Source organism: Doryrhamphus excisus, chromosome 7 (assembly GCF_030265055.1).
Source record: "Doryrhamphus excisus isolate RoL2022-K1 chromosome 7, RoL_Dexc_1.0, whole genome shotgun sequence".
Taxonomy (NCBI): Eukaryota; Metazoa; Chordata; class Actinopteri; order Syngnathiformes; family Syngnathidae; genus Doryrhamphus; species Doryrhamphus excisus.
Genome location: NC_080472.1, coordinates 18,944,665 through 18,967,372, shown reverse-complemented (window position 1 = coordinate 18,967,372; position 22,708 = coordinate 18,944,665). Strand labels below are relative to the sequence as shown.

At 40.2% G+C, this 22,708-nt stretch overlaps 1 protein-coding gene across 11 annotated transcripts in view; it reads right to left on the bottom strand.

The window, feature by feature from the left end:
* The window catches only part of wnk1b (WNK lysine deficient protein kinase 1b), a 66,821-nt gene extending 50,077 nt beyond the window's left edge, over window positions 1-16,744 (bottom strand). For all 11 annotated transcript variants that reach the window (XM_058077899.1, XM_058077892.1, XM_058077896.1 and 8 more), the window contains exons 1-2: window positions 16,238-16,744; window positions 10,438-11,664 (exon numbers count right to left, since the gene is read on the bottom strand). In XM_058077899.1, coding sequence (XP_057933882.1) covers window positions 10,438-11,268 — 831 coding nt within the window. In that variant the 5' untranslated portion in view covers window positions 11,269-11,664; window positions 16,238-16,744. The remainder of the gene's footprint in view (window positions 1-10,437; window positions 11,665-16,237) is intronic.
* Window positions 16,745-22,708: the final 5,964 nt, after the last annotated feature.

The following is a 22,708-nucleotide window of genomic DNA, read 5'->3' as shown; positions in this document are numbered from 1 at the left end:
TAGCCTAAATATTATTTATTAATAACTTTAATTTATGTATTATTTTTATTTATTTATTTATTATATTTATATTCTTCTTCTGATTATTACTACTACTACTAGTTGTAGTAGTAATCAGACTACTACTACTAGTAGTAGTAGTAGTTGTTGTAGTAATAATCAGACTACTACTACTACTACTAGTAGTAGTAGTAGTAATAATCAGACTACTACTACTAGTAGTAGTAATAATCAGACTACTACTACTACTAGTAGTAGTCATAGTAATAATCAGACTACTACTACTACTACTAGTAGTAGTCATAGTAATAATCAGACTACTACTACTACTAGTAGTAGTCATAGTAATAATCAGACTACTACAACTACTAGTAGTAGTCATAGTAATAATCAGACTACTACTACTACTACTAGTAGTAGTCATAGTAATAATCAGACGACTACTACTACTACTACTACTAGTAATAGTAGTAGTAATAGTGATTATACTATTACTACTGATTATAGTAGCAATAATCAGACTACTACTTCTACTAGTAGTAGTAGTCTGATTATTACTACTACTACTAGTAGTAGTAGTAGTAAGTAGTAGTAGTAATCATAGTCTGATTATTACTAGTAGTAGTAGTAGTAAGTAGTAATAATCAGAAGAATATAAATAATAAATAAATAAATAAATAATAATAATAATAAATAAAAGTTATGAATAAATAATAACCACTACTACTACTAGTAGTAGTAGGCTAGTATTAGCCTTCTTATTGGCTTGCTTATTAGCCTGCTTTTGCCCTATTATATAAAATTTGTCAGAGATCTTTTTTGTAAAAAAAATTAAACAAATCTATAAAAAATATCCAATTATTTAGGGGGAATCACACAGAATACCAGGAATTATTTTACCTGGGTAAAAAAGTTAAAAAAAGGGGGACTTATGTATTTGAAAAGCACAGCATCGTTTGAAGGGGGGGGGGGGGGTACACAGTGCCGTGACGTGACCCCGCCCCAACCTCTTCAATGACATCTTATCAGAGGAATGTCGGGAATTTTGGGAGGGAGAAAAGCCTGCTCTTCTCAAACACACACAAAATAAAAGAGTGGGACAAAAGGCAGAATAAATACACTTGGGGGGGGGGGGGGGGTTGGATGGGGGGGTAGTTGTATATGCACCTCGGGTCATTTTACGCTGATTCAGACTTTAGTCTATTTAAGACTGAGGCCACACACACAGTCACCTCCACCTATAAAGGGGAAAGGGGGGGGGGGGGGTAAGAATCCCCCTGAGTCCTACCAAGTACCGGCCAATCAGAGCACTGCATATCTGCACATGTGTGTGTTACTATTTAAAAAACACGGCGAGTGATCAATCAGGAAAAAGGTTTGATGAAGTGCGGGTGTAAAGAGTGATGTCAAGGGTAAGTGGAGGGAGGGGGGGGGGTGGGATTAAAATGGCGAGACTGGCGGATGAGTCAGGGCGAATGAAGAGATGAGCAGAATGAAATGACACATCTGATTGGATGGCGTAAAAGCTGATGGCGTATGGGTGGAAGGGGTGGGGGGGAAGTTTCACTGTACAAGTCATCTAACATCTGCGTGATGCGTTCCCTGTCACGGACACGCTACGTAACACACAAACACGCACACGCAGACATTCCTGCATTGACTATGGAGCACAATTTCCTCTCCGACGAGGCAACAACACACCCTGATGAAGGAATCATAATCACAATAACATGGCCGCTTTTATTAAAGGGACATTACCGCCTTGCTCAAAGGAACCCCTGACTGGAATCAACATGAATGAAATTCTTCAAGGCAGAGCAGCCTGACCTCGCCATACAACGACACACACTACACAGAAAGAAGAAGAATGGTTTGCATCTGAGGAAGCATCAGGCCTTCCTTTGTGACTCACAGATGGTTATGATGATAAAATGGTGAGAGACTGAAAGTTCAATTCCAACATGCAGCGGAAACAGATCTCGAAGGTTATGCTGCATTTTTTTATTGCGGTGGCTAAGTTGTTCTATTGACTAAACATAACACTGTCCTGTTTGAGTGCCTATAAATATTCTCAAATAGCCAACTAGCTAACTAGGTCAATCGGACTGCGCTTGGTGTTCGCCGCTTCTCACCCAAAGGCCGACTCGGTCAAATTACGTATTTGAACCAAGGATCTTGGAATTAGTTATTAGTTGTTTGGAAATGACTCCAAAAGACGTTCCCAATATTCCTCCTCTGAGCTCTTCACTGGACCGTCCCGTTGTTAGAGGACTGGACCGTCCCGCTATTAGCCTACTGGACCGTCCCACTGTGAGAGAACTGGACCGTCCCTCTGTTTGAGGACTAGACCGTCCCGCTATTAGCGTACTGGACCGTCCCTCTGTTAGAGTACTGGACTGTTCTTCAGTTAGCGTACCAGACCGTCCCTCTGTTAGCATACTGGACCATCCCGCTGTTCCTCTGTTAGAGTACTGGACCGTCCCTCTGTTAGAAGACTACACTGTCCCACTGTTAGAGTACTGGACCGTACGACTGTTAGGGTACTGGACCGTCCCGCTGTTAGAAGACTGGACCGTCCCGCTGTTAGCGTACTGGACCGTACGACTGTTAGGGTACTGGACCGTCCCACTGTTAGAAGACTGGACCGTCCCGCTGTTAGAGTACTGGACCGTACGACTGTTAGAAGACTGGGCCGTCCCACTGTTAGCGTATCGGACCGTGCCTCTGTTAGCATACTGGACCATCCCGCTGTTCCTCTGTTAGCATACTGGACCGTCCCTCTGTTAGAGGACTACACTGTCCCTCTGTTAGAGTACTGGACCGTCCCGCTGTTAGAGTACTGGACCTTCCAACTGTTAAGAGTACTGGACCGTCCCACTGTTAAGAGTACTGGACCGTCCCACTGTTAAAGTACTGGACCGTCCAACTGTTAGCATACTGGACCATCCCACTGTTAAGAGTAGTGGACCGTCCCACTGTTAAGAGTAGTGGACCATCCCACTGTTAGAGAACTGGACCGTCCCACTGTTAGAGTACTGGACCGCCCCGCTGTTAGCGTACTGGACCATCCTGCTGTTAGAGTACTGGACCGTCCCGCTGTTAACATACTGGACCGTCCCGCTGTTAACATACTGGACCGTCCCGCTGTTAACATACTGGACTGTCCCGCTGTTAACATACTGGACCGTCCCTCTGTTAGAAGACTAGACCGTCCCGCTGTTGGAGTACTGGACCGTCCCACTGTTAGCGTACTAGATACCATCAATACTGTGTCAGAGAAACTAGCATCTGTAGTCCATCATGATACTCACAAGAAGTTAAAGACCGTTAGGGACCCTGATAAGATGCGATGATAAGGTGACTGTATCCATACTGTAACCATTCTGTATCCATACTGTATCCATACTGTATCCATGAGACATGTTCTCTGAAACCACTGACATAAAGGTTTTGTGAGTGCAAGGATCTATTTGCAACTATTTTTGATGAACTTTGTCTTTTTCATGTTTTTAAGTATGTGATGGCGATTGAATGCACTTAAACATTCGATTTTGACTCCCTTTGACTTCCTTTTTTGCAGCCTTTGAAGTGATTCTGATCTGCTTCTAATCAGTCTCAAATGCAAAGACACGCCGCCTCCTAAGCATATGGAATTACACCAGGAAAACAGGAAGCCAGCCAGTTATTTATGTCTAACATTAAAATCATCCACTGATTCATGTGTGCGCCGTCATAGCAACTCAATCAAAAATCCGTCAATATTGCTGCAGGCTTGACCCCGCTGCCGTTTGTTTGTTTTGTCAGGGAAATCTGAAGCTTCGGCTTCGGCCCCCGGGAAGAGCCTGCTAGTATTTATCTTTCAGGGAGATGGAGGAGACAGCTTTTGATGCACGATATATACTTTGTCCCTTCTGACATGGGATACATGGAATATATGGGACGCATGGAATATACGGGATATATGGGATACATGGGATACACGGAATATATGGGATACATGGGATATATGGGCTATATGGGATACATGGAATATATGGGATATACGCAATATATAGGATACATGGAATATATGGGATGTATGCGATATATGGGACACATGGAATATATGGGCTACATGGAATATATGGGATATATGCAATATATGGGATACGTGGACTATATGGGATATATGGGCTATATGGAATACATGGAATATATGGGATATATGGGATACATGGAATACATGGGCTACATGGGATACATGGAATATATGGGATATATGGGATACATGGAATACATGGAATACATGGAATACATGGAATATATGGGCTACATGGGATACATGGAATATATGGGATACATGGAATATATGGGCTACATGGGATACATGGAATATATGGGATATATGGAATATATGGGATACGTGGAATATATGCAATATATGGGATACATGGAATATATGGGATATATGGGATACATGGAATATATGGGATATATGGAATATATGTGATATATGGGATACATGCGATATATGGGATACATGGGATACATGGGATATATGGGATACATGGAATACATGGGCTACATGGGATACATGGAATACATGGAATATATGCAATATATGGGATACATGGAATATATGGGATATATGGGATACATGGAATATATGGGATACATGGAATATATGGGATATATGGGATACATGGAATATATGGGATACATGGAATATATGGGATACATGGAATATATGTGATATATGGGATACATGGAATATATGGGATACATGGAATATATGGGATATATGGACTATGCTTTGCGCCTATAAAGTCTGCATATTTTGGCTATTTGGTTTTGGAGAAAGTGAAGGTTGTCAAAAACTTTCCCTCATGGCATCGATTGAGTTTATGGAACCTCCTGCAGCTCCCCCCACCCCCCACCCCCCAAAGAGTGGAAGTAATAGTGGTCTGTGTGTGTCTGTGGAGGAGGAGGGGGGATAATCTGTCTTGTGTTGCTGTTGAGAGAAATTTCAAGCTCTGTGAGTTCCAATGCAGTAAAAGAGCCCAAAGGTCACACCCTCACACACACACACACACACACACACACGGGGTCACCCCTCGTGTCTTTGTCAGCCCCCCCCCCTCCTTTTTTTCCCATTTCTTTTGTCTTTTCCTTCCCTTGTCACCATTCCCCCTCCCCTTACTTTTAACTCTATCCAGCACGTTTTAAACCTCCCCTCTACCCCCCCAAATGGTAGCTGAAGCCTTGACATGGTCCTATCGCCCACCATTGACCTTTCACCTCAACTCCCCGTCATGCAGCCGAGGCCTGTTCTTCATCCGCACACTTCCAGGATTCTTTGCAGCAAAAAAACTCCCGTTAATGAGCCACCATGTAAGGCAGCCTCAGCTACCGAGGGGGGGAGGGGGGTTGACCTTCCTCGTCTTTCAACGCTTCCTTCTATCTGCGGAGCGATCTTCCTCACAGGAGCTTAAGCTAGCTATCCGCTCCATCTCCGTCCATCTATGGATTATTTTGGGGCGTTAGGAAGGCAGCCGGGGGAGCGTGGAGCTACCATCCTAATTTAGAAGAGCTTCTTCTAAAATACTTTCCTGCAAATGCTTTAAATTTGTCATTCAAAAGGTACATTATTATTTAGATTTTATATTTTATTTAAAGGGCTGCACGGCGACCGGAGTTCAATTCCACTCATCTCTGTGTGGAGTTTGCATGTTCTCCCCATGCATGCGTGGGTTTTCTCCGGGTACTCCGGTTTCCTCCCACATTCCAAAAACATGCTAGGTTAATTGGCGACTCCAAATTGTCCATAGGTATGAATGTGAGTGTGAATGGTTGTTATTTCATGTCTAGAGGGCTCTAATAATGTTTAATATGTTTAATGTTTAATAATGATTTAAAAGGTCTTAAACTGGTTTTCTATGCTCTAACTGGGAAAATATTCCATTTATAAATAAGGAATCTTAATTCACGGAAATTCACTTATCACTGTCGTGTCTGGAACCAATTAACCGGTATTAGGGCTGCACGGTGGACGAGTGGTTAGCACACAGGCTTCACAGCTAGGTGACCCGAGTTCAATTCCACTCTCAGCCAGCTCTGTGTTGGGTTTGTTTGTTCTCCCCGTGCATGCATGCAATTGGCGACTCCAAATTGTCCATAGGTATGAATGTGAGTGTGAATGGTTGTTTGTCTATATGTGCCCTGTGATTGGCTGGCCACCGGTCCAGGGTGTACCCCGCCTCTCACCCAAAGACAGCGACCCTTGTGAGGATAAGCGGTAGAAAATGAATGAATTAATTAATTGTATTTATTTATTTTTACATTATTATTATTATTATTATTTTATATTATTATATTTAAATTATTAATAAATTATTAATTATATTTTAAAATATTAATTATATTTTATATTAATAATTTATTTATAAATTATTAATTATATTTTAAAATATTAATTATATTTTATATTAATGATTTATTTATATATTTTTTATTTTTGAACAATTCCAAATAAGCTTTGATGGTGGACTTTTAGTGCTTTTAGTAAGCCCTCCTGGGGACACGCCTCTTTTGTGTGTCTGTAGCTTTAATGTTAATGAGCTATGTTTGTTTACCAGCAACATAATACTCGCTTAGCCTACTGTAAAAAACAAAAACAAAAACAAAATATATCAAAATGACAGCTCCGTAGCCAACTGATGCAAATTTTAAGATGTGTAGAGAAGCCTGGACTACAAAAATGTCAAAAGTAGAGCTATAACTTGTATTACATATGGTGGTATTTGTCTCAAAAGGTGTTTTTTCGTCAAAACCATCCAAAAGAAAAATCCTAATGTGTTCATTAGCTGGAGTTAGTTTCTTCTACATCGCTATCGGTGATCAAATCCTGGACAATACAAGTTAAGACAGCCAATATGGAGCATCTCATCCTTCAAAAGTGGCTAACATTCCGACTAAAACAACATCCGGTATCGCTAGCAGCCTCCCAGATATCTCCAGTTGCCCCCACGGTTTGTAACTCTACTCCAGCCGCATGTCTGCAGTTGCTCATCCGTCACAGACACCACACAGGACCGCAGAAAGAATCCGTAGGACGCAACGTGCCTCTGCATGCATACAGTCGGCCCCGTCACCATCCTTCGCCATCCTTACGTAAGACTTCCCATAGATCATGTTTAAATGCAGCGTTAATCCAGGATATATTAAATAAGTCCTGCAACAGATTCTCTCCGGCCTGAATTTGAATCCCACCCAATAAACACCTGCTTGACACGGAGCTTCAAGGTTGATCTTGGGAGGGTGACGGACTAAGCCAGGGGTCTCAAACATGCAGCCCGCGGGCCAAATGTGGCCCGCAGGACGCTAGTTTAAGGCCCCCGCCACGATATGAAAGTTTAATGTTAGTGCGGCCCGCGCAAGTTTGATATGGATGCTGTATGGTATCATGCACCGAGAAAAAATTATTACGTTTGATTAATGTTCATGTTAAAGGTTAAATAACTGTTAATAGTTATCCTCCCTATCCGTGTGGAAGTGGTACGTTTTTGGCTATTTAAGTTTAAAGGAAATAACTTGAAGGCTACCGTTTAGGTCGCTAGCTCTCTAGTTTGCGAGTTAGCATGTGTCTCAAGAACCTGCAGTTGCGCAATATGTTGTAAATAAAAAGAGTATAAATGTGACTATAGTCGTGTTTTGTCATGTCTACAGGGCTCTAATAATGCTTTGTTCATTTTAATCTGAAAAAAATAATTTGTCTACCAACCAACTATATGTGGTTTCTTAAGTTTGTATTATTTGCCATTTTATTATTATTATTATTATATTTATTTATTACTGATTGATTTTCTTTATTCTTGATTTATTCTTTGATTTATTTATTTTTCATCTTATTTTGTGTAGAAAAATAAAAATTAAGATATTTGAGAACAGTGGAATGTTTTATCAGAGCTTTTATTGTAGAAAATCGGAACCAAAGCAAAGTTCATTCATTTTTCTGATTTTAATAAATGCGTTTTTTTGGGGGGGGGGGGGGGGGTTTGTGGAAAACCTGATACGGCCCAGTCTCACCCAGACCCTAGCTCCAGTGTAAATTGAGTTTGAGACCCCTGGACTAAGCATTGGAGAAAAATGGATGTTTGTTTCCTGGTAAACAAAGCAGGGTTTCCAAGGCGCAAAGGCTGGTTTTAGCTCCTGGGTCTACTGGAGCCTCAAGGAGCATCTTGTGATGTACTGAATGAATTAAAAAAGACCTGATGTGGTTTTTGTTTGATTCGGAGCAAGAAAACAAACATGTATTGTTCATGCTGAGAGATGGTATAAGCGGCTATGATGTAAGAACCGGCTTTAATAGAATTAATTTCCTTTTTTTGGCATCTCTCAGCATTCAATTTCTGAGTCAGTTTCAAGTTTACGACTCCTTTCTGATGTATTGACACAAGCGTCAAGTCAAAAGTGTGTTTAAATGATGTCATGGCCCATCAAAGAGGATCTATGCTGCTCGGTTCTTTGGCAAGACTTAGCGAAAGGAAAACCACAAGTTCTCTTGCTGCTCTTAAAAGCCTCAGCTCAGCCGGTTGCCAGAAATATGATGACGTAACCGTACTGTACATCGGATACTTACACAGCACCAACTCTGGAAGAGTTCAGTTCATGCATTCAGGAAACAACGCATATGTATAATGTTGCAGAATAACGCGGAAACAGCATCCTGTTCACGGTTCTGTGTCAGTCTGCAGACACCTTGCTAAATGTTTTGTTTGTTTTCCACTTAGCAATGGAGTAAAGCGCCGCTAAGTTACACGGCAGCGGCTAACTCGCTAGCAGGCACCATAAAAAGGTGCTGACGTGGTAGAAATGTACTGCTTTTTACCCTAATTAAAGTACCCGACAGCCAGTATGGCGTTCAGTCCTGACTTGACCTTCAGTGTGCACTCACACTAGCTCGTATTCGGTATTATAACTGCTATGAGTGTAAGAAAATATCGTTTCAGCGATTGTTGTATCAATATTACAAAGTATGATATGGATATTTTTAGGCATTTATCATAGACTGTATATCAGGGGTCTCAAATTGAATTTACTTGGGGGGGCCACTGGAGCGAGGGTCTGGGTGAGACTGGGCCGTATCAGGTTTTCCACAAACAAAACAAAAAAACGCATTTATTAAAAACAGCAAAATGAATAAACTTTGCTTTGGTTCTGATTTTCTACAATAAAAGCTCTGATAAAACATTCCACTGTTCTCAAATATTGTAATTTTAATTTTTCTACACAAAATAAGATGAAAAATAAATAAACAAATCAAGAATAAAGAAAATCAGTAATAAATAAATATAATAATAATAATAAAACGGCAAATAATAAAAACTTAAGAAACCACATATAGTTTGTGGGTAGACAAATTATTTTTTCAGATTAAAATTAACAAAGCATTATTAGAGTCCTGTACACAAAACACGACTATAGTCACATTTATACTCTTTTTATTTACAACATATTGCGCAACTGCAGGGTCTTGAGACACATGCTAACTCGCAAACTAGAGAGCTAGCAACCTAAACGGTAGCCTTCAAGTTATTTCCTTTAAACTTAAATAGCCAAAAACTTACCACTTCCACACGGATAGGGAGGATAACTATTAAGAGTTATTTAACCTTTAACATGAACATTAATCAAACGTAATAATTTTTTTCTGGGTACATGATACCATACAGCATCCATATCAAACTGGCGCGGGCCGCACTAACATTAAACTTTCATATCAAGGCGGGGGCATAAACTAGCGTCCTGTGGGCCACACTTGGCCCGCGTGTTTGAGACCCCTGCTGTATATGGTATTTATTCAAGTGCAGACACGGCAAAGGTTCATTTCTGATTTGAATTCAAACCTCCGATCGTTAGGTGGCAGCACTTATTACGTAGTCAATTAGGCAAGGACGTTGAACGAGATTCACGAGTGAAACGTCCTCACACATACTCCAAGGGTGGGATTGAACTCAGGTCTCCTAGCCGTGAGGTCTGCGCGCTAACCACTCGAGTGCCGTGCAGCTTGTGTTTAATTTATTGCATTGGAAAAAAACTTACCACTTCCACACAGGATGGGAGGATAACTTTTTTCACTCTCATGTCAGATATGCCATGGTGAATTTCACAAAGATCTATATCCATTTTTCAACATTATTCTTCATTTCTGGTAATTAATGCAAGAATCTTGGGTCTCCTAGCTGTGAGGTCTGTGCACTAACCACTTGTCCACTGTGCAGCCCTTGTACTGTGATATTGCAGGTATTTTGTTTTTCAAATTGATATCATCATCAAATTGATAATCGTGATACTTATCGTATCATCAGATTCTTGCCAAGACACACCCCTTAATAACCGCCATACTTTATGTACGAAAGCCGACAACGTGCGGTGGCGAGGACGGCGGCGAGGACATACCTGCAGCTCGCACCACGCCACCTCCACCGTCGTCTCCGTGTCGAGCCCCTTGTAAACCGTCTTGAAGGACCCTCTGCCAATCTCAATGTCAAATTTCAGGAAACGTCCGTCAGGCGAGGTCCCGACCGCTTTGGTCTCGGCCTCCTCGATGTCCTCCTGCACCCGCTTCTCGGCCTCCCTCTGTTCGGCCCGCGCTTTGGCCAGCTCCGTCTCCCGCTCCTTGTCCTCTGTAGGACTGCTGGCGCTGCATTCATTCGCTTTTCCGTCTTTGGTCACTTCCTGCTGCAAGGCGTCACGCTGCTTGTCTCCCGTTTTGTTAACATCCGATGCTACAGAGGTGGGTTCTTGTACCGCCCCTTCTGCGCTTTCTACAGCGCCGCTCTCGGCATGTGCGATGCTATTCACTCCTGAACTTTGACTTTGCCCCTCGAGAGCACCCCCAGGTTGAGGGCTTGGCAAAAATTGTCCCTTAAGTGCCTCTTGGAGGTCTCGCTCCGCAGGTTGAGACACCAACAAACCGGAGTAAGAAACCCCACTACAGTCTGGCGGCGAGGTGAGTATGACCGCCGCCTTGCTGGGAAGGTCCAAAGCGGTGGCGTTGGAGTCGCAGATGACACTCCGGCGGAAGAAGCGGTGCTCGGCGGTCTTGGAGTCTCTGTCCATCGTGTGACGCCGCCGTTGGACCTCCGGGTGGCCCTCCAGCTTGTCCGCCACGTGCAAGTCTGAACTCGCAGAGCCGTTCACATTCTTCTGCGGGGTCTGAGGGGACGACGATGGAGGGGCCGGGGCAATGAATTTCACTGCTTTGGTGCCGTTTTTGCTTTCCGACATTCTTCCTTTAAAAGGTTAGCGTTAAATGTATCTTCTCCTTAGACTCCAATAAACTAAACAGCGATGGAGTTGATGGAAGCGCTTCAACAGGACAAGTTCCTATAGGGTCCTATACTCGGCTCTGGGAAGCCCCCGCAGATCGTATGGGGCTTTCTTATAAAGAGCAGGAAGTAAAGGGGCAAAAGGCAGTAAAAGAGGGCGGGGCCTATGAGATCAACATCCAAATCCATCCTGCTGCCAACATCCAGTGAGGGTCATCCAAGACATGGACAGTTGGATGCTTCCAGACTAATCTGATAAGAGGAACTAGGAAAGGAGGTCCGAGGAGTCTTGGAGACCCTCCTTAGGGAGGGTGGGCCTAGCTTGGCCCAGCTTGGTCCTCGTCTGTTCTTGTCACTAAAAACACAAGAGAAGAATATCACTCAGGGGGCTATGGAAACCTTTTCACCCACACGTCGTTGTCGTTTCCATGGAGACAAGTGAAACCACTCTTTTATGAAAACGTTGCTGTCACATGACCACAAGTGAGCTGAATATCTGAATATTCCGACTGACATGACTCAACCCAGTTATACATTCTCCTAATATTTTGTCGTCTTATATTCCAAAATGAGAGGAGCAAATGAGCCAAAAAAAATTTAAAAAAAATTATATTGGGAAAGCAGGAAGTGAACAAATGTAAAAGTACCAGATGGAGGGATAGGATTTAATAAGCTTTGCTTCTTCCTAAAAAAATAAATAAATACAAAAATAAAAATAAATTAACAAAAATTTATAAAATACATTAAAAAAATTATAAAATAAAAAAATTATTTTAGGAAAGCAGGAAGTGAACAAATGTAACAGTTACTGATTGTAAAAGTACCAGATGGAGGGGTAGGATTTAATCAGCTTTGCTTCTTCCTACTCCTTTTGGACATGTGGAACTGTGAACTGATTATGTGATGCATTCAATTGTAATCTGATGCATGTTCAAATGAAATTAAACCATTACCATGACTTTGGTACGTGACAAAAATAAATAAATAAATACAAAAAATAAAAATAAATAAATACAAAAATAAAAATAAATAAACAAAAATTTATAAAATACATTAAAAAATTTATAAAATAAAAAAAATATTTTAGGAAAGCAGGAAGTGAACAAATGTAACAGTTACTGATTGTAAAAGTACCAGATGGAGGGGTAGGATTTAATAAGCTTTGCTTCTTCCTACTCCTTTTGGACATGTGGAACTGTGAACTGATTATGTGATGTAAATATTTTTTTCAACCCACCAAATTAGAACTCCCATGAACCTTTCCCTGTGGACAGAGCCTCAGTGGAACTTCTTGTCCTGTGGTTGCTCTTCGTCTCCCATAAGTAATTGATCAATAAGACAACAGTGTTGTCCCTGGCTAGCATACCGGTAAGAAAACACAGCGAAAAGGGGAAGAAGGTGGAACAATGAAACGGGAGGAAATGTTTGCTGAGCAGTGGCAACAATGCCCCAGGCTTTTTGATGATTCCTCCAGGGAACACCAACACAGATTAGTAAGAACGTTTGCATGTTCCAGTTAGCTCAAAGGCTACATTGCTGTGCTACTCTTAGCAAAAGCAAACATACATAAAAACAACCCACGGCTGAATGTCATCTTGTCTTAATCGTTTTTAGCATGCATTGAAAAAATATCTCTTTGAATCAAGTCCCAGTGACGATGCAAAGGGAAGGCCCCTTAATTGCTGCTGCTGCCCTTCCAAATTTAGCCCAAAGTCACCACAGCCTGGATAACCTCAAGGTTAGGCTCCTCGGTGGTCATTTAGCAGCTTAACATGACAGGGAAGAGGTCAGTCAGAGTGGCAGGGATGGCACCACTGCACAACAGTTCCATGCATGTCTGGAAACAGCATATAAAGTCAACGTTTTTTTTTTTTTTTTTCGTAGTGTACAACCTAAATCCCCCTGAAACATAGATTTGTGCAAGATTATTGCATTAATTAACAGAAATTAAGAATAATGTTGAAAAATGTATATAGATCTATATGAAATTCACCATGACATGTCTGACATGAGAGTGAAAAAAGTTCATTCATTCATTCATTCATTCATTTTCTACCGCTTATCCTCACTGGAGGTGCTGGAGCCTATCCCAGCTGTCTTTGGACGAGAAAGTGGTGGCCAGCCAATCACAGGGCACATATAGACAAACAACCATTCACACTCACATTCATACCTATGGACAATTTGGAGTCGCCAATTAACCTAGCATGTTTTGGGAATGTGGGAGGAAACCCGAGTACCTCGAAAAAAATGCACGGGGAGAACATGCAAACTCCACACAGAGATGGCCGAGGGTGGAATTGAACCCTGGTCATGAAAAAAGTAAAAAATAAAAAAAAAAGAGTGAAAAAAGTTCTCCTCCCATACTGTGTGGAAGTGTTTTTTTCCAGACGCAGTAAATTAGACACAGGCTGCACGGCGGTCAAGTGGTTAGCGTGCAGACCTCACAGATAAGAGACACGGGTTCAATCCCACCCTCTTTGTGTGGAGTTTGCATGTTCTCCCCGTCCATGCGTGGGTTTTCTCCGGGTACTCAGGTTTCCTCCCACGTTCCAAGAAAACATGCTAGGTTAATTAGCGACTCCAAATTGTCCATAGGTATGAATGTGAGTGTGAATGGTTGTTTGTCTATATGTGCCCTGTGATTGGCTGGCCACCAGTCCAGGGTGTACCCCGCCTCTCGCCCGAAGACAGCTGGGATAGGCTCCAGCACCCCCGTGAGGAAAAGCGGTAGAAAATGAATGAATTAGATGCTAAATGGCTAGCTTGCTAGCATAATAGTTGTAATGCGGTATAAATAATGAATAGTAGGACTGTAAAGGTCATTATAGGAGTGTTATTTCATATATAGAGGAGTCTAATAATGCTAAAAAACTGCTTAATATTCTATGAAGTCAAAGTCAGAATAATGTAAACGTGATACACTGCTACATAAAAAATGGTACATCAATAGTACACCACTATTTCTTTTTTAAAAGCACGTTTTAGAGAAAAAAATGGCGATTTAAATCAATCTGTGTGAAAAAAACATGCACAAACTTTATATCAAAACTAAGTTTATGCTTTCATCTGAGCCCTATTCATGAAAATCCGACTTTGCAGCTGTTTACAGGAATTTCAAAACAACCACTTTACACACCTCCTAATGAACTGTAGAATTAATTATAAAGCCGTCACCTCCTGCTTCCAGACACAGACTGATGGATGCCCTGCAGCTTGAGCCGTCCAGGTGTTGACGGCCTCTACGGGAGACAAAAGGCAATGCCGAGGGATGACGACGCAGCTGTTTGTCTCATCTACATCCTAAAAACCATCTCCCATTGACCGTGTGTGTACAATACGGTGGAAATGATGTCATAGGAAATGAGTGTGTTCTTGCTCTGGTTTCACAAGAACTCAGGCATTGCGAGAGTGACAAGTGACCGGAAATGGAACCTCTCGGAGTTCTGATCTTCTGAGTTCTTGTAACAATGTCTATAATAAAATATTGACATCGAAAGAGTGAAGGATAATAAATTTCTGGGCATCACAATAGATGAAAATATGAGCCGGAAACCTCATATTACAAATATACAACATAAGGTGGTTCTACCATATCTTACTTATTGTGTGGAAATATGGGCTAATAACTATAAAAGCAATTTTCACTCGCTAAATGTACGGCAAAAAAGGCCAGTAAGGATAATTCATAATGCCGCCTACAAAGAACATACTAACTCCTTATTTCTAAAATCACAAATACTTCATCTTGCTGATATAGTTCATCTTCAAACAGCTAAAATAATACATAAGGCTAAAAATAACCAATTAGCTAAAAATGTCAAGAAACAAGACAAGCAGTTGATGTTTGCTAAATACAAGAATACAAAAACTATATTAGAAAGCAGGAAGTGAACAAAAAAATTAAGTAAAAAATAAAAAAAAAACAATTTAACTATATTAGGAAAGCAGGAAGTGAATCATTTTTTTCAAGTAAAAAACCCCCTGAAACTATATTAGGAAAGCAGGAAGTGAACAAATGTAACAGTTACTGATTGTAAAAGTACCAGATGGAGGGGTAGGATTTAATAAGCTTTGCTTCTTCCTACTCCTTTTGGACATGTGGAACTGTGAACTGATTATGTGATGCATTCAATTGTAATCTGATGCATGTTCAAATGAAATACAACCATTACCATTACCCTTACTTCGGTACGTGACAAAAATAAATAAATAAATACATAATAAAATATGTTAAAAAATGAAAAAAATTAAGAAAATTATATTAGGAAAGCAGGAAGTGAACAAATGTAACAGTTACTGATTGTAAAAGTACCAGATGGAGGGGTAGGGTTTAATAAGCTTTGCTTCTTCCTACTCCTTTTGGACATGTGGAACTGTGAACTGATTATGTGATGCATTCAATTGTAATCTGATGCATGTTCAAATGAAATTAAACCATTATCAAAATATGCAATTTCACAGAATTCCCATGAACTGCTTTTCCCATTTCATTGGAAGTGGTCTACAGCTGATCCTGCAAACAATGCCTTGTATTTATAGGGAGGTTTCATTATTAGATTATCATGTTTATGTTTCTTCTGGACCCCCTGTCGTCCATGGGAACTGCCATGCTGGGTCAAAGTGACACAGTGGTATTACAGGAAGGAAGAAGACAATTAGGATCCTTGTTATTAAAAATAAATACACCAAGAAAATGGCAGCTTCAAAAACAAAGTGAATGTGATTAGATTATAGCACATCACAAGTACTTAGTCAGTACTTTTATATTAATAAAAATTGTTTTGCCTGCACTTTGTTAACATTAAATCGGTCACATGAGACACAAAGATGCTTGAGTCGATTCCAGTAATGATTCAAATCCTGCAGGAGGAATATTGTTGCATATATAAGTATAAATATAAGAAAGAGTCCATTCTAAGTAGTACCTGTTACATCGGCTCCAGTCCTGCTTGAAGGAGTTATGAGAACCAGAAACTTGATGAAGAGCCTCCTCTTCCTCTGCGGGGGTCCGCTCCAAACGGCGCACACGGTGTGTTACGACAGTGCGTCACATTAAAGCCACAGATGGTTGACGAAAAGCCCGGAGAAGACATTTGCAAAAACATACACGAATTATAGCCATAACTTGGAATCTCCACTAAAAAGACACAAAATGTAAACGTCAGAGCACCGATGGGGTCAGCGGGACTTGCATGCAGCTGCAAGCCGACAAACAGACACCTCCCACGGGGGTAGCGAAGCCAAGTTCGCCCGCTGATGTCGCGGTGCCTGCGGTGCTTATTTCCTCCACGGTGAGCACTATTTCCAGCCCGGGGTTGGCTCTGAGAAGAGTGACAGATGAATAAAAATCCACAGAGAGCTCCAGTGGGTTCTAGAAGGTAAAGCTCCAGGTCGGAGGTTCGCTTGGTTCTGAGTTGCTCTCCGGCGATGACTCAACAAGGCAACGAATGTGTCTAGCTAACTCACATGAGAAACGGAAATGCGTGTGCTTTCAAAATAAAACACCGTTTTTAATTTCACATCTGGTGTTCGATTCTTTCGCACGGCACGAATGTGAACCGTAACCATTTCCACCACATACGTTTAAACTGATTTTTATTCCTTTTTACATTTCGAACAAAGTTAGACAAACGACAAATTCGCCCACACATTTTAATTTGTCATATGCTACCGGAAACGTGTCTTGTAATTGTGATTCTTCCATTAACAACACTGAACACATGATGTTTTATTGAAAGGTTTGCAGTGTTTTGATGAGTTTTAGCGGTCTCATTCACCTTTTATGGGCAAAAAAACGAAGTAAAAACTAGAGTAAGAATATAATCGGGTGCCATTATCTGACTGATGGTTTAGTTTGAGGGTTTTCAAAGTGTGGCACGGTGAAGAAGATGGACAGCCTTGATTTTCTGCTGCATATTTCGTTGCCTCAACAACTACAAATCAAACTAAACCTTTAAAAAAAACTTTAAAAAGTGTCAAGAATGATCCATTTACAAAATGGGACCTTTATATTAACCAAGCTAGAGCAACATTGTTATTATTATTATTATTGTTATTAACATTGTTATGCAAAAGAACTATGTTAGCGGCATAGCGACAGAGCTGTTACTACATGATGACAACATGGATATAAAACGTCATTGAAGGTTTCTGAAGGTGTTTTAATCCCACTATGTCCATTAATTACTTGTCTATTTTTAGCTGTTTTTATATCTTTAGAACGCACATAAAAGAGAAAAAACGTATTTGTATTGAGTTGTGGTCTCCTATAGAGCAGCGACACACAATAACCCACTCAAAAAACATTTCAGATTTTGCAGAAAACACTCCACTGTGATTGGTCACACACCCAATGTGCTTCTTAACTATGAACCATATAAGGAAGTCCGTCTGTGACATCACAAAGAGGCACTTTAACCACGCCTTCTGGAACCGAGCGTTTTGAGCCTATTCCGGCTGTCTTCGGGCAAGAGGCGGGGTACACCCTGGACTGGTGGCCATGCAGCCAATCACAGGGCACATATAGACAAACAACCATTCACACTCACATTCATACCTATGGACAATTTAGAGTCGTTAATTAACCTAGCATGTTTTTGGAATGTGGGAGGAAACCGGAGAAAACCCACGCATGCACGAGGAGATCGTGCAAACTCCACACAGAGATGGCCGAGGGTGGGATTGAACTCGGGTCTCCTAGCTGTGAGGTCTGCGCGCTAACCACTTGCCCACCGTGCAGCACTCTTATTTTAAACATGTTTAAGAAAATGAGGACGAGGAACATTAATGAAGTACTTTGAAAGAAAAACAGTGCATGTAAGCGATATGACGGCAACATTTTCAAGTGACAAGGCATCCCACCTTGACGGGGCCCCGCCGTGTGTCTTCCATCGGCAAGCAGCCCCTCACTACGAATTACATTGTCAAAATGCAAGATTTAGAACCTTCACTCGCTTTTCCCTTTTGACAAGCGTCAGGCTTTGACTGGAGGGCGGATGCCTTTGTACAAGAATGACACATATTCCGGAGATACGCGTTACAGCACACAGTTGTACCCCCGGGGAGGGGGGCGGGGCAGTGAAGTCCGCAATGTTGACTATTTTTCATCTTCTGCTTGGTTAAACAAGAAAATAGCACCGCAATCATTATAGGCCTGTTTTTTTTTTTTTAAATCAAGTATAGAGATGACTTTTATTCCACTTTGCACCTTCCTCATTTCAGGAAAGAGGTTTTCCTACCATAGAAAACGGCTTCAAAAGGCCTGTTGTGCAATCAATGGAGCAATAGGCCGCTTCTTTTAACACTGACTGACAGCTCAAACGGACGCAAGTCATACCATGGGTTCATGTGTGAGACAAGGTCACTCTTTAAAAGCATATTTTGAATTCAGAAGACGCATTCAAACTTGAGATGATATTTATTACCGTATTTTCTGGACTATAAGTCGCACAAGGCCAAAAATGCATAATTCGAAAAAAAACATACATAAGTTGCATTTTATGCGGGTAATTTATTTTACAAACTACTTGACCATAACAGACATTATGTCCTCTTGGAAGGCAAGTTCTACCAATAAAAGAATAGAAGGTGTCCAGTGTTTATGCCTTATATTTGTATTTTTGTTTATGTTTAAAAATGCTTAAATGCTTGTGAAATATTTCAATATTTTTTCCATGAAATGCACGCTAGTAAAAAAAAATAGCAGAATATACAGATAAGTCGCATTTTTTGCGGGTAATTTATTTTACAAAGTACTTGACCAAAACAGGAAGGAAAGTGAAATATATGTACATATTTTTTTAATAAGCCATCTTCAACCAGGAAATAGCACTTTGTTTGTTTTTTTTTTCAGCTTTTCCCACAAGCTTTTCACGAAATTCACGCTAGTAAAAAAATAGCAGAATATACAACTAAGTCGCATTTCATGCGGGTAATTTATTTTACTAACTACTCGACCATAACAAACATTACGTTATCTTGGAAGGAAAGTTCTAACAATAAAAAAATAGAGAATAGGCTGAAAAGGTGTCCGGTGTTTATGCATTATATTTGTATTTTTGTTTATGTTTGAAAATGCTTAACTTGGGGGAAAAACATACATGAGATTTTATGAAATATATGTACATATTTTTTTATTATTAATAAGCCATCTTCAACCAGGAAATAGCACTTTGTTTGTTTTTTTTCGGCTTTTCCCACAAGCTTTTCATGAAATTCACGCTAGTAAAAAATAGCAGAATATACAGATAAATTGCATTTTATGCGGGTAATTTGGTAATTTATTTTACAAACTACTTAACCATAACAGACATTACGTCATCTTGGAAGGAAATTTCTAACAATAAAAAAAGAGAGAACAGGCTGAATAAATGTAAGATATGCAGAAAAGGTGTCCAGTGTTTATGCATTATATTTGTATTTTTGTTTATGTTTGAAAATGCTTAACTTGGGGAAAATATACATGAGATTTTGTGAAAAATTAAAAATATTTTTTCCAATTGATAAGCCATCTTCAACCAGGAAAAAGCACTTTGTTTGTTTTTTTCAGCTTTTCCCACAAGCTTTTCATGAAATCCACAATGATAAAAAATAGCAGAGTATACAAATAAGCAACATAATGAACCCACTTCTGAGTCATGTCACATAACATGTTTACCGCACACTGTACTTATGTATGTATGTGTGTGTCTGGCTGTGTGCCACAAAGTGACTGACAACGTGTGACTGACAGCCAGTGCGCTAATAACTACCAACTTGTTTTACAAACGCCATCACTTGCCGCCTGTCAATACGCAGAAAGCTATTTTGAACTCCATTGGATGTCTCCATGTGACCTGCTCTGAGTTATTGAGGTCAGCGAGATTTGGGCCAGTTGGAGGAAGAACCAAATTTGAGTCACTCTCGCTTTGAGTGTGCATTTTGTTCAAAAAGAACACTTAAAATCTTTATATTTTTATCACGGATAAGTCAAATAGGGTATAAAAGGTGTCTAACAGTGATAAAATATAGAATAAATAAACAGTACAGTAACAATAACTTGAATTTATAGCATAAATTCACTTTTTACTGCATGCAGTACATCATCTGACCAGACAATGTCGCTACTGAGTCCAATCTTGACATCTCCATTAAAATGTCCTCCAACTCAACTCAAGCCACATTCTGCCTCTGTGCATCTTCACACACGTTTGGAATCCCATTATGCTCTTCAGCCGTGATAAATTCCACTTACATATGTTCTCAATCCGCTTGGTAACACTCCAATTTGGAGGCAATTAAAGAAAATGAGCTCTCCGGCCTGCAGGGTAAAAGGAGGAGGTTTAAATATGACATGGTGGTTTGCTTCTTAAGTGTAATTGTATGGAGGGGGATTCCTTTTCTCGACAGAAAACCTCAACTATCATCATCTTTTTTTTTCTTAGGCTCATTAGCTGTTTTGCAAAATAGTAGGTGGGGATGTTGTGGCGGCAGTTGATGTCATTTTCGCGTGGACGGAATAAGAACTTGGTGTCATTTGTGGCTGCTTTAATTCAAGGATGGGAACACAATTGGGATGGGAAGACGACAGGACCTCCCCAGATACGCAGATGAACTTTAGAAACATAAAGCAAACCTCCAGTAGGGGTAGGAACTATTATTCCATGTGTCGTTTGCATTATTTGCTGTGATTTGTTTAATGAAAAGCAATTTCTATCCCATGTAAATTCGAAACTCCACTCTTAAGTGTTCACAAAATTGGGGCAAAATGTACTTTTTAACACTTTTAAACAACAAAAAAATTATCAGTCTCATTATTTCCCATGCATGGTGGAAGAGTGGTTAGCGCGGTACACCCTGAACTGGTGGCCAGCCAGCCAATCACAGGGCACATATAGACAAACAACCATTCACACTCACATTCATACCTATGGACAATTTAGAGTCGCCATGTTTTTGGAATGAGGGAGAAAACCCACACGTGCACGAGGAGAACATGCAAACTCCACACAGAGATGGCCGAGGGTGGAATTGAACCCTGGTCATGAAAAAAGTAAAAAAAAAAAAAAAAGAGTGAAAAAAGTTCTCCTCTCATACTGTGTGGAAGTGTTATTTCCAGCCGCAATAAATGGCGGAAAAAAAGAGTGGAATTGAACCCGGGTCTCCAAGCTGTGAAGTCTGCGCACTAACCACTTGATCACCATGCAACCCAGGTCGAATATGTAAAAGAAAAAAAAGAAGAAAGGAAAAAAAAAGTGGTAATACAGTAGTACAATAGTACAGATTTGCATAATTGTGCTATATTGGTGAGAGAAAGAGAAAACAAATTAAAAATTAAAAATTAAAAATTAAAAATTAAAAATTAAAAATTAAAAATTAAAAATTAAAAATTAAAAATTAAAAATTAAAAATTAAAAATTAAAAATTAAAAATTAAAAAGGGGCGACACGGCGGTCTAGTGGCTAGCGCGCAGACCTCACAGCGAGGAGACCAAGGTTCAATTCCACCCTCGGCCATCTCTGTGTGGAGTTTGCATGTTCTCCCTGTGCATGCGTGGGTTTTCTCCGGGTAATAAATAATAAATAATAAATAATAAATAATAAATAATAAATAATAAATAATAAATAATAAATAATAAATAATAAATAATAAATAATAAATAATAAATAATAAATAATAAATAATAAATAATAAATAATAAATAATACATATATAAAGAAAGGGTAAATTAAGTTGTGTTAAGTTAAACAAAAAATACAAAATAAAGAATGCTAATTAATGAATTGATCATAAAATAAATACAACAATTGTGTCTGTTTGCTGATCGGTTGACACTACAGTTAGTATCTGTTAGTATACAGTACTACAGCAGCAGTGCAAAAAAATAATGTACATATTACATTTGCATGCATGCAAGTGGTATTAATTGAATCTGGTAATGTGCACTCCCATCAGGAGATGTGTTTTTTTTTTTTACTCTGTGATGCAGCAAAGTGACCCCTGAAAGGGTCCTTTCATCGAAAAGCCTGGCACTGCCTGGTTGGTGCGTCTTTCTGTGCACGCATGACAGACAACAATGACTTTTGGCATAGCCTGGCACTGAAAAACACAGAGGGTGAATTGTACTTGTGCACCAAGCGTCACATGTCACTACGGCTCATCGGAAAGTCACATCTTAGGTCACCGGACGGAGATGACCCACGCTTTCATGGCGGGCTGTTATGCAAATCAAACACTATTATTGTGCTGCCGAGGTGGTCTCCAGGAACAAGACACGTCTGCCGTGCCAAAAATAACTCATACACGCATATAAAACCTCTTCCCATTCACTAGGGAGAATGCGGTGAATGAAAAAAGCCTGTGCGGCAAGTCGTGCGGGCGGGAGTGTTGCGCAATTGTTTACAGTGGCGCTATACTGC